Genomic DNA, 13,195 nt, shown 5'->3' on the forward strand with positions numbered 1-13,195 from the left:
TTATTTTTTAACGGCTCTCGAAGGAACCCGTCATTGCCTCTTGCCCCCAAAACTGTAAAATAAGCAGCTGGTGAATCAATCATTTCAGGAATATCCTGTGCAGTTTTAAGAATATACGTGTGTGTGTATAAATATATTGTGTATGTATATATATATATATATTATTTTTTTTCCAGTGATTTTCTTGCCTTTGTTGTTGTTTTTCATTGGCCTCATAGTACATTCAAATGTGCCTGCCTTGTGACTCTGTAACAAACCTTCTTTTGGTTTGTGATGATGGATTAGTGTTGAGATGAAAGAACTATGAATCTTATTATGTTTCAAATCACCTTTCCAAGAAGAATTTCAAAGCACGGTCAATGTTCATGCGATGACCCACCCTGGTCACTCCTAGGTCAATGTAATCCTCCTTGGTTAGTGAAGGTAAGTGGCTACCATCAATCTCATTGTCTAGGAAATGTTCTCGGTGTTCTCCAAGATTTAAATAGTCCAACCAGTCAGCCACATCGTATTTTGTCCAGAAATGAATAGGCTTAGAGGCAAAGGGTTTCTCTGTAGGTGGTAGGATGAAATGAGTTGGGGAAAGCGACCGACTGCCTGTTTGGAAGCTGGGGAAAGAGTCACCTGCTGCAGTGGGAGATCCTCTCAGGTCAAAGACTCCCGTATAGACAGGGGCTGAAGGCAGGATGGGGAGAGAAGACGGACGGGGAGTTGGGCTTATTTTGTGCTCTGTCGACAAAGCTGAAGGGCTCGGTGCTCGTCGAAGAGTAGGCCGGATGTCAAAGTCCACACTTTTGGGGTGTTTTGGAGTTGGCTGGGGAGACTTAGGCCAGTTATGGAACAAACTGCTCACAGGTTTAGAAGAAATCAAGGAAGCAGCCGAATCATCAGCTATCCTATAAGAAGACACAAACTGATGAATCAGAGTTAATAGCCCTTCAGAGAACACACATATATATATATATATATAGGTATCTACCTCCTATGGGTACACACACAAAGTTTTTTACTACCATATGGGGTCTCCCCAAATTTTAGAATCACTGACTGTCATAAACTAAGCTATGTTTACAAAGAACAGTCCTGGAAAGTCTAAATCAATCTTTAGCAGCCACCTTGTCAACTAATGGAATGTTCCAGTTGGTCTGCATCAATTTTAGAACTTTATATCAGAATTGTTCTTAAGATACATGGCCCATCATTCTTAACGTGATGTGATAGTTGATATAAGAAATCATTTAAAGTTACTGCAATAAATGAATACACATAGATAAGTCTCAACACATACCAGAGATCCTAGGGGTTTATCTTTTGATGCAATGGGTTCTATGCAAGTCAAGACAAGGAATTTTATTTTCACCGATTAACTATGCATTACAAAGAATAGCCGCAGACAGTTTTGCCATCCTGGCACAATAGAATGTATACTTAAGTCAATAAATAAGTCTCAACAATTTAACTACACATATTGTTGGGCAAGTAAAACCCTCCTTGTAAGAGGAATAAATGATATGACTATAAAACCGGTAAAAAGACTTTAGCTAAACCCATACGAATACCTGTGCCTCTGGAGAGATGTAGGTCTTTCCGTCGCAAAAGAAACTGCAGATTCTGGGGGCCGAGACCAGGAGACTCCACTCATATGATGAAGTTTTGAGCTCAGCTCGCTGATCATGTTGCTCTTTACTGTAGAGACAGGAGAGGTTTTTTCCTGGGAGAAGTCCTCCCAAGGAAGAGTGGGAGATTTCCGCTGAGCCTCCTTGGCTGACTCTGATGTTGCACTGAGCGAAGGCCCTTGAGATGGGGTCAGTGTAAAGACATTGTCTGTACAAGGAGCTATGGAAATGGTAGTGCTTGTTGCTGTAATGGGATCCCTGAGTAATCCAGGGGTTCTACTTGGAAATGTTCTTGAACGGATCTTATTTTGGTGGACAGCCTTTTCAGCACCAAATGCTTGCCCATCCAGATAAGTAATGTAAGTGTCCAGAAGTTCTGTTCCTTCTGTTGATAAACCCGACATGCTGGACAACGTAGAGACACTGCTGATCGTCTCTAGATGGTGATCACTGCTGCTACGGCTGTCAATCTCTTCAATACCAGAATCAGTCACTGTCTCTATAGTATCCAAAGCTGGTATTTGGATTGATGAGACAACGGATGAAAAGTTGACATGAGGTTCTTTGAGTTCTGGAGTCCCCTGGGTTAAGTTTGCTACTTCACTGTCATAAGAAGTGAGGCTAGAGGTTGTAGAGTCTAATGCAGGTGTGTTACTGGAGTCAGGAGGTGGAGGTGGCACAGGTGGAGGAAGGTTGGAGGCCATGCCTGTTGCGCCCGGTGGGGAGTCAGGCTTGTCAAAGCTATTTGAAAACTCTATGGGTGGAGGAAGGGGCTCGGTAAAAAGAAAGTCATCGTCAACATCAATAGAAGGTGCTGGGGGAGGCAGGACTAACAAAGGGAGACCGTTCTCTTTGGAATTTGTATCATTCGATTCAGGATTTGTGTTAGACAATTGAGGATGATTTGCCACTGTGTTTTTTACTGGCCTTTCATGTTTTACTTCCTTAACTAATGGGGTTTTGCCGTGCTCTTCCTCATCTTTGTGAGTGGAATTCTCCATAAACCGAACATGTAGTTCTATCTTTTCTGCCCCTTCCGCCCTCTTTTCCCATGCTTTACCTTGTTCAACCCCTTGCAGAAGCAACAGAGCAGGTGACCGGTGGCCAGAATTCTCGTCTGATTTCCTCTCTCCCGAAGACACCATACAAGGCTTATAATCTATCTCTTTTTTTTTAACAGATCCAGAGTCCCAAAGCCGGTGTGGGGAACTACTCCTCGATTCAAGAGGTGACTTAGGCTGTTCTGGAAAGCGTGGTGACGATGGACGCGATCTCCTATCTTCCACCTCATTTCGGGTATGCTGCTGGGTCTCTTTCAAAGCCCTTTCCCTGGCTGCCAATGCGAGACCAAGTGGAGAGTTGGGATCGAGGATTTTTCCTGTTAGGGGATGTATGAGTGGAGTGGTGGCTCCTCCACCTGGGCTAACATTAGACATTGTCAGTGGACTGGAACATGATTGTAGTTGTGGAATAAAAGTGGAACACACAGTGCTAAAAGCGCTAGTTGTACTAACGCCATACGTCTTGCCAGATTTAGGCTGGTAAGCATACCCACTAGTAACGTCTCTATTTACAGGGACTCCAAAGTTGGCGGGAATATTGAGATGCTTGTAGGGTTCACTGGAAAACATACCTTCATCAATAGATTTGGAATGCTTAAGCCTTGGGGCAGGTGTGGGCTCTGTATCTTCATCTGTTGAGAGAAAGAGAGCCGACTTTCGACGGGCTTCATTAAACCATTCACGGTCCCGCCGTGCTGCGCCAACAATGGCTGCTCCAAACTGGCTTGTAAAATCAATATTGTCGCGTAGTTGTAGGGACGGAATTGGGTCTGGTTGAGTCTCAGCCTCCATGCTGCTGCCTTGGCTGCTTCTTCCGCTACTACTAGTTGATGGGGCTTTGATAATGATGGTTGGGATAGGAATGGAACTTTTCTCGTGGGATTTTGCTGCCTGCTGTGACTGGTGATGAGACTGGTATTGCTGCTGTTGTTGTTGCTTCTGTTCTTGTTCATTTTCCACCTTAACCTGCTTGACCAGTTGACCTTTGCGACGCATTGCCTTTGCCGGGACGTACATTGCGGTGCTGGCAGCTCTGGCTGGAAGGTTGAAGTAACGCATTTCTTGTGCCTGGGATCTCCAGCCTCTCATGTTTGCCATTCTAATCTGATCGTCGGTTCCCTGTTCAGAGTCCTGGTGGTAAAGCTGTATTTTGTCTCGTCTCTCTCGAGTAGCGTCCATCATTTGCTGGTCGAAGAGTCCACTCTCCTGTCGCATTGTTGGTGAGTACAGCTTTGCATCTCCACTCTGATTAAAGTTTGATCTGGGAACCGGACTAACCCTGGCAGAAGGTGAGGGAGCGGTGTTGTATGGAGGGTCTGGCGGGGAAGTCGTAGGAGGGGGAGGGATGTCCTCTGAACTGGGAACCGACAGACTTCGGTTGAACTTCATTGGTGGCGCTGACAAAAATGGCTTTTCATCATCTCCTGTTCCTGTAACGATGAGTTCAGGAAGGTAGTGAGAACATGAATCTTGTGAAATCAAATTCCAATTGAATAGTTGCAGATTTGTCTTTCAAGAGATCATTATAATTACTGCCAGATTTTGGAGGGGTTTACAGAAGTCTAATTTTGAAAAACAAACCCAATATAGATTGCTAATTTTGGTTGTTATATCATAATCTCCACTGCTAAAACCCCCAGAAACTTGGTAAACTGCTGTTTTTCATCTTACATTTCAATCTATGTTATATATTTGTATAGTCAATAAATAATTCTGGGTTTTTTTATTTCAGAAAACTAATTAAGGAGGACAAAAGTAAAAAAAACAAATCACAAAAAAAAGCTTGTAGAAGGCTAAAAATTTGGTTGTAGAAGGCTACTGATGGAATAAGTTAAAGGGCTGGTATAATATTCAATTTAACTTAAATCAACTTATAATAAATAAAATTCAGCAGTATCCACAAATATTTCTTACCAATGGATTTCTGGCGCATCATCATGGCCTGGGAGGGCGAAGAGGACAAGTAGGAAGACCTCTCATACACCGACTGTGCACTTGGAACTCTATGTTGACCAAAGCTTGACTACAGAAATCATAAACATTAGTAGCAAAATATATACAATTCCGCCAAAAAAAACCAACATCTATAACACTAGAAGGAGGTTTTTTTTTTCCCCCAAGAAACACAATAAATAGGCACATAAATATCCATACTTTTAGTAGAAAAAAAAATCCCAATTCTTCATCTAAAATATTTAATTTCAAGTGTCATAATCATAAAAATAATAGTTATAATAAAAGTTATTTTTGAAATGTAATTACTCGGATATTTCTACTGAAATATTTGAATCTATCTGTGCCATCACTAATTGATACAGAAGGCATATAGGTTACAAGCCATTCACAATCAGCCACTCATGGCATCCAGAGGAGGCACAGCAGCCAACCCATGTCAACTAGAGAAAATAGAACTGTCCGATTGAAAATGGAATATAAAGTCCATTTTCAGTTACGAAATTAGATACATTTTAGGGCTTTGCAATGCCCTATCCATCTTCTTGATGACAAGACTACAATCCCATTTTTAGACAGCAGTATTATTCAAATAATTACAAGACTATCCTTGTTGTCTAGTTGGAGGAGAGCATGGACCTCACTTCTTCAGTATCTAGCGTGACTCCAGGCATGGCTGATACCCCAAAGCTCTTAGTCCTCAAGACTAAGAATTGATGAAATAGTGGAAAAGAAATGTACCATCTGAGCCCTAGATAGATTATCCAGCTCAATGCCTGTTGCCATCTAAGCAGTACAGAGGTCTCTAGGACCAGGTCTCAGTTGTCCACCGACTGAGAAACACAAGAAATAGGCTTTTTTTTATACCTCAGAGGAGAAAAATCCCTTTCCGGGAGTCCGTGATGATCCTAGTGGTGTCAGCGGGCTGGGACTAGTGGTCTCGTTAACACTAATGGTTTGTTGGGCAGCAGCCAGAATCTCATCCAGTTTATCTGAAAGAAAAGAAAAGCGGTCAACTGGATGTCTCCACCGCACAGCAGGAATAAGCAAAATCACCCAAAAAATATAGTTTCTCATAATTCTGAGATCCAGAAAGTCGTCTTTTTAGGCGCATGCAAAATTTAAATCTGATGTTGCCCTCCTTCTAGTAACTTGTGTTGTCTTTTGGCACAACCTTTATGAAGGCGGCTTGACTCAACAACAGCCAACACAACAATGGGGTAGAGAAAGCTTACTGGGGTGGAATAATCATGCAGATCCTAATAACCACCAGTCCCTGCCATAATATATATACAGAAGTTGAGTTTCTAGTACATATACATGGATTTTTTTACATTTAAACATTGCTTTATTTAGTGTGTAGAACCGTAAATTGTAGGGTTTAGGGGAAAACGACAGGTCTTCAAACTCTTGTCAAATCAGTTGGCTTTTTTCTCAGTCCTTACTTAAGGCCATTTGGTACACAGTACGTTTCTTCTCTGTATTGTGAGCCGGCTCATATTCTAAAATGAAATAACATTAGAAAGGTAAGAATGCTGGTAGAGGAACTAAGGCACTACTGCTTCTGCTGGGAGACAGAACACCCTGCCAGTAATTATTTCACGATTAAATGCAAGAAAACCACAAAACCTTGTGAAGACTGTTTTATACCAGACAGATAGAACGTCACACTTCTTAAGCGACTGGTCTATTTTTAAAAATATTGATTCCTTTAACAGGTAAGGAGCACTTACACCATTTTACCAAAACCTCATGAAAATGGGAGCAAAACATAGAAGAAGGCTCCAGAAATGTGGGTGGAAATACTGGCAGAATTCATGAAATGACACAGAATTTCTGGGAACGCTGTTTTTTTGACGATACGTGTAAGTTTAACTCTTGCAACACACAACGACCAATTTGCATCAGCCAAAGGACAGCTTGTCGAGGACATGCGCCTTTCGGGCAGTATTATTCATGTGCCAATGGAAGCTTCCGAGGCATGGATGCTACGTTTAAGAGAAGGGATGCTTGTAAGTGCTTCTTTTTGCCTTTCAAACATTCTATGGCTACGCTTGGAAATTGGATATCATTCTCAGTCTCATGCTTTTCAGAAATATCTGTAGTCAATGGGTCCATAATTCAATATGACGCTTACCATTTTTCTTTTTCCAAGGAGAAACTAAAGGAAACAACAAAAGAAGTCGTTAGTGAGCATCCATTTCTAATTGCATGCATTCCATCGGAGGAAGAGACCTCTGGGGTCTGAAGGGGCTCTATATCTTTTCCTGTGTCAACAGGTATAACCTTCAGCTAAAGACTCCTCTTGGACCAATTAATCTCCTCTTGGACCAATTAATCTCCTCTTGGACCAATTTATTTTTTATAATCCCACAAACATTCCCATTCTCAACCAGTGATGGATTCCCATCAGGTGGACAACACAATTGTCTTGAGTGACACATTTACCGTGAAATTGAAAAGGATGGAGGGGAAAAGTCTTGCCAGTAGCTCCGTCCACCCCAACCCATACAAAGCTTGCCATGTCACCACGTCTCACTCATTATAAGCATATCGCAACCATCCAAATAATCATAATAACATTTTTAGCAATGCATGAGTAGGACAGGGAGCGGCTGTAGTTATCAATATTTTTCCAGCAAACCAGAAAAAAATAACTTATGGCCAATAATAACCCCTATATAAGCAACATTGAGGTCATTTTCCAGGAAAGTTGGCCAACTTAGGTGGGACACAGGCATATCTGGATGGAGTTACCAGTTAACCACACATAATAGCCTAGAAAATGGACAAATACTCAATAAGGTAGATCTGGCGGAGTTCTAACTATGGCTCGATTGACAGTATCACGGGCTGTCTCTAAAACACCGTTCCTTTTATGTCCCTCCCAGACTATGGAAAGAGTACGAAGGGCAAGAGAGATACAAATGTCTACAAATGTAGCTAATGAGCTACAACCTCCGAAGCCCTGGTCTATATGAGGCCTGTCCCTCCACTACAGGCATAACAGTAATGGCTTGGGACTTACACATTCTTAGATGCGGCTCCTCTTGCCGGTCTCCATTTCATCGGTAGCCGATCCTTGGATCTATATAAACTATCTTACCAGCAGAACGTGAGGTGGAGGTGACCGGTGATTTACAGAAGGTGATGTATGGCAGCTGGATTTACCTAATTACCCAGCCGGATGTCATGATAAGATGTGTACAGACACTGGATCGTTGATAATATCTCGATGTATCCAACAAATTACATACTCAAATATACATTGTTATGTTACTCTATCATTTATGAACGGATGGACCAATCCTATCCACTACTTCTAGAGTTTTATTGGCAGAACCTGCCGTTTCTAGGATCTACAGATTATTTTCCAATTGTGTATTATAGATGGATACTTCTATAGATAAATGTCTTTTTTAATGTTTGCAATCAAAAAAAATAATATTCTTTTCTAGGTTTTAATTTATAATAATCGTGACACTTCATGGTCAAAATAATGTCCTTCTACATTCTTGGGTTAAGTAAAAGCTAAATTTTTGGTGTTTTGTTCAACATTCATTACCCCATTAGGCAAGTAGACCCCTACATATAACCTCAAGCCGCCAGCTATGCAGGGTTTTGGGTTATTATCATCACAAATTCCCAATTGCTCTTTAATTAGCACAATGAATCTATCATGAAAACGGAGCGATTGTTTGGTTGTCTCTGTGGACAAGGAAAGCTTTTGACCAACATGAGTGGCCACCAGCTTTATGAAACCACCAGTGTTTATCAAAATACCTTTTTCCACTTGGTATATCAAAAACATATATGAAAGAGGATAGAGGAGAATTTAATGGAAATGTTTATAGGAAGGATGGAAAGGCAAAAAATCAAAACACAAAAGGAAAGAAAAGAAGAAGAGAAATATGCCCGTCGTTAACATTTTCAGAGATGTAAAATTATTTCAATGACAAGCAGGGTAATAACCTTAAAAGCTTGCAGATAAAGACACGTCAATGAAAAACAAAATCTAATGAGATAGACAATCCAACCACACGTTTTCTAGAAACAGCTTTGGACATCACAGGCATCTTCAAAATGTGTAAATTTAGCTCAGTCCCACACTCAATGGAGTTTGAAGATTAAATTTGACCTAGAAGGTGAACAGCTGGCTCTTCTGTCCCTTTAAGAACAATGTCTATGTTTAAAGGGAACCTGTCACCCAACACTAAGAACCATACAATACAATATAGTCATCAAGCTGTATGGAGAGGCATAGCTGAATTCATTTTTTTAACTTTTTTTTATTTATTTTTTTATTTAATTTTTTATAAATAATTTATTAACAGAACTTCAACCTTAAGAGAATTCTGTCCAGTATCATTAGAACATGGAAGATTGTAACAATTCATTCCAAATTATTTCTGGGGGTGGTTCTGGCATATAGGATTCTTGGTGTGCAATTATGACACATACAGAACCAATATGTCATCGTTATCTTTCAATCTAAGAAAGTGCAGATGCTAATTTTTTCGAATATTCTAGTTTAGCCATCTGCGGGGTTCAGTTTCAGTGCCGCTAACGTTCTTTGAGAACACATTGCATCAACATTCCAAAGATGTTTCGTGCTATTATATATCATAAAAAATAATAAGGGTTATAGATAAAATGTTGTACCTGTGCAATATTTGTAAAAGTGCCCTTATCGCCACAGCCCCTAAGGGAATCGTCCAATCAGAAGGAATGTTTCATTGGTTGCTATGGCGATAACAGCACTATTTAAACGTTAAGATTTTTTTAATTAAATTCCCCCCAGACTGGCAGGCAGCGGCGTATCCTGGTCTAGGGCAGTAAATCCAGCAGCCCTTCTGCCACATAACAGGGAGCCATTTGCCCTATAGGGCCATCAGGGCCATTAGCACCAGTGGTCAATGGGGCGATTAAAATGGACATCACTGAACTCCCCAGCAGTCCATTAACACTAAAGAGGACTGCGCCAAGTCGGGACATCCTCCATAGTTTATTTATGCCTTTATGTGTTCTTAAAAGGCGGAACACCAGAATTTGACGACATATCCTGGCACCCAGGAGAGGAAGCAGCCCTAAAGGTTAGCATACTATTGTTGAAAGGCGTTATTTTTTCGATATTAAATAGCAACTGTCATGTTTGAGATTAAACCATGATTTAATCTTAATAATTCCAATGGGTAGGCCAAGCAGAAGTTGTAACCCACTTCCTAGCGTCTACCTGAGTGTTTAAGGAACTACGCATGAGCCTCTAGCACTAGAAGTGAAAATAAATAGAATTAGGGAAAATTTGTTTTTTCAGATCCGAAAGGTGGAAAATAATTTCCGGATTGACCAATATTGTAATATTTAATGTGATTTTTATAAGCAATTTTTTATTTTTTTTAAATGTATTTATCTATTGCAAAATTAATGTTTCTGTACTATAACTAAATGGGGGGGGGAGTTCTGTAAGGAGACAAATACTTTATTCTTATAATACTAAATTATTCTAAATTCAAGTTACATAAATAACTATACTAATTATATTCATTTATATTAAATAATAATATATTATAGTAATAATAATAATAATAATAATAATAACAAAACCTTTAACTAATCAACATTAGCAAAGATCTGAAAGGCTTACCCATTTCCTCCAATTCTGATGTCATGGATTTTGATCGTAGTGAAATTGCAGGTGGAGTAACGCGCTTTGTCTGCTGTGGCACTAAAGTAGTTTAAAAATAATATTTTAAAAATCCTTATAAAAAGAAAAAGTTAATCATGATAACACACCACATTTAAGAATTATTATTCCAGGTACCATTTCTGTTTTTATTAACGGCAATCCTCACAAAATATAAATAAATAGATAATCAAAAAAATAAATCTAATGCATTAAATCTAATCTTAAATTGTTTTAATAGAGCATATGTTTTTATATTTTATATTATGTTTTTAGGTTCCTATTGTATATCACATTTACTGTTTCTATAACATAAGGACTGTATAAGGAGGATTTTTAATGCTTTAATAATAAATATTTTTAAAAAATTGTTAATGCTAGTTTTTGACAGGGCGATAGCTGGACAGAATAATGTATAATAACGATAATATAATAATATTTTTATTCTCCATAGTAAGACAACGAAATCCAACAAATCGCATTGGTGGATATTTTAGAAATGCCTATTGTCCCACAAAAATAAGTCTCTAAGTTCTTCAACCTGCTCAATCAACAAAGCACGAACATTTTTTTGTAAATAAATTAATAAGCAATATCATAAAACAAGCGAGGAGTACGGAAATATTGAAAATGTACCTTTTTTCCGCATAGCTTCCTCCATTTCTGGATTCCTAGTAACCATGACGACTTTAACCATCAGGTTGTTCCCCCCTTGCCTAATCATATTTACTACTTGACGATGTCCAACTTTCACAACATTTTGCCCGTTCACCTAAAAACAGAGAAATCAGACTTCATCAGGCTGCATTCATGGCAATCTTGGCAAATTTGATTCACGCTATCTTGTCTACTTTTTTTTAAAATAGTAGACAGATTACGTCATTAAAAGAAAGCTTGACTACTGTACTGGTCAGCGACCGAGGGACTGGAATGACCTCATGCTGAGCTTCACTGGCATGAGGACAATTACAAAATATTATTATTCAAGCTGTGCCATAGCTCTCTTGAGCATGTCTATCAAAGTCGACAAACAGGCCGCATAGTGGTCAACGTTGCTTTTATGGAGATACACAAAATATCTGAGCTTTTGCGAGTCATTAGGTCTAATCAATATGTTCTTTCGGGATGAAAGAATGCTCTCTTATTGTAATGAAAAGATTTGGCTTATTTTTTGGTGAAAACCAATCCTGACTACGACTGAGTGAACTGACGGTGTTACCAAAACCTTGAGGACCAGAAGACCAGCATGAACTAAGCATCATTTATGAAGTAAGCTTGCTAGGTCCTGTTACATTTTACATAGAATTCCATTCTCGTAGCGTAGAGATCCACTATAGACGTTTCTCCCGGTGGAAAGTTGATATGTTTGAGATTGTCTATAATAAGTTGAAATGTGATTACCTCGATTAAAAAATCGCCCATTCTGAGCCCTGCTCTCCAGGCCACGCCGCCTTCATCCACGCTTTCCAAATATTGCAGTGCCGGGAATGCCGGTGTAGGTGTAAACTCTTCGATTGGGGTTTGTGCTGTAGATTGTCCAAAATATTTTTTTACAACTTTTTATAATGTTATTTATTGTTATTTTCTTTCAAGTTTATACAGTATTCCTAATACTGACCGTTAAAGGTTGAGGAGGTTCTGATGGAATTTTAATGTTACTACTTGAGATTGTAACATCCGTAAAAGTTAGATCGCCATGTATAACCAACAACATTTTCTTATTGAGCCAACATAAGACTGAAACAGTCTGCCTTCTGCCAAATCTCAACTGATGTAGCCAGCAACTTATACTAAAAAAACAGTTATTTTCTGTAATAAATTCAAGGGAAAAAATCCTTACAATCGGCCTGCATGACTACAGCCTGACATGAGCTCTCCATCAACATTATGGGTTCCATTCTTAAAGGATGAGACCCTTCACGTCTTGTATTCAATCGGCTTAATGTTGGTCATTTCTACTTGTTAAATGTCTTTAAAAAAATGTTGTGGAGAACCCATCTCTCCATCTCAGGTCTTTAGAGAAAAGAGACACCAGCCACCCTCCGCAAGTAATGGAGAGATCATACTCACCCTTAGCTCCCCTCAGCACAAAGCCAAAGCCTTCACTGTCTTTCTTCTGTAAGAGCACGGTCTTTTCTTTGATAATGTAGTCACTGAAACAAAAATGCAGATGTTACAACTGATTCAGGGATGGCAAAAGGAACAAGTTACTGTTGGCTCTTTACATGTCCCAAAAAACATAATTTTTAAGAGCATTCAAAGGAGAAGAAGGTATACTTGGTACCAATAATACTAAGTGATGTCGCCACTAGTAAAAATTATCTTTGGCCACTTGAAGTGTTAGGAGGGGGTTGTAGCCTACCAGTGAAAGCAAGGCTTCGGCTCTCCATCATACAGAATGTAGTAAGATGGAAAGTGGGTCGTCTTATTGCAACACCATGACTATTACCATTTAAAGACACATTTGCTCTACTTTTAAGGCTTTCTATCTAGATAAATCTTGATACCAATAAAACTGCAGCTGTTCCGCTCTTTCAGCCCTCTACTTTGAGGCCGATACAATGTTACAATGGTCTACAATCAGTAGACCTCTTGGTTCCAAAAGAATTAAAGTGACACCCCGTTTCCCAGCCAGCCTCTCCACCAAAGAACGCACTTTAATATGCATTCATTAAACCTACAAAGAGTATCCCTCCATGCATTTTCAAGGGGGAACCACACAAAAATGGGACCACTTACCTCTCATATGCATTAAAGTGCATATGCCGGCTGGGTTGTCCCTTTAAATAATGGAGAAGGCCATTGTACAAATTGTACTTTGACAAGAAACTTAATATAATACTTATAAATCCCCATTTCCAGATTAGAAAATACACCATGAA

At 39.4% G+C, this 13,195-nt stretch overlaps 1 protein-coding gene across 2 annotated transcripts in view; it reads right to left on the reverse strand.

Moving 5' to 3' along the window:
* Nucleotides 1-325: 325 nt before the first annotated feature.
* The window catches only part of LOC149275562 (SH3 and multiple ankyrin repeat domains protein 1-like), a 53,682-nt gene continuing 40,812 nt past the window's right edge, over nucleotides 326-13,195 (reverse strand). For both annotated transcript variants that reach the window (XM_089504595.1, XM_089504594.1), the window contains 11 exons: nucleotides 12,384-12,466; nucleotides 11,715-11,839; nucleotides 10,950-11,085; nucleotides 10,855-10,857; nucleotides 10,275-10,355; nucleotides 6,076-6,132; nucleotides 5,498-5,622; nucleotides 4,592-4,700; nucleotides 3,070-4,107; nucleotides 1,560-3,024; nucleotides 326-896 (listed from right to left, as the gene is read on the reverse strand). In XM_089504595.1, coding sequence (XP_089360721.1) covers nucleotides 326-896; nucleotides 1,560-3,024; nucleotides 3,070-4,107; nucleotides 4,592-4,700; nucleotides 5,498-5,622; nucleotides 6,076-6,132; nucleotides 10,275-10,355; nucleotides 10,855-10,857; nucleotides 10,950-11,085; nucleotides 11,715-11,839; nucleotides 12,384-12,466 — 3,793 coding nt within the window. The remainder of the gene's footprint in view (nucleotides 897-1,559; nucleotides 3,025-3,069; nucleotides 4,108-4,591; nucleotides 4,701-5,497; nucleotides 5,623-6,075; nucleotides 6,133-10,274; nucleotides 10,356-10,854; nucleotides 10,858-10,949; nucleotides 11,086-11,714; nucleotides 11,840-12,383; nucleotides 12,467-13,195) is intronic.

Source organism: Sceloporus occidentalis, unplaced genomic scaffold (assembly GCF_023333645.1).
Source record: "Sceloporus occidentalis isolate IW3139 unplaced genomic scaffold, rSceOcc1.0.p SCAF_280, whole genome shotgun sequence".
Taxonomy (NCBI): domain Eukaryota; kingdom Metazoa; phylum Chordata; class Lepidosauria; order Squamata; family Phrynosomatidae; genus Sceloporus; species Sceloporus occidentalis.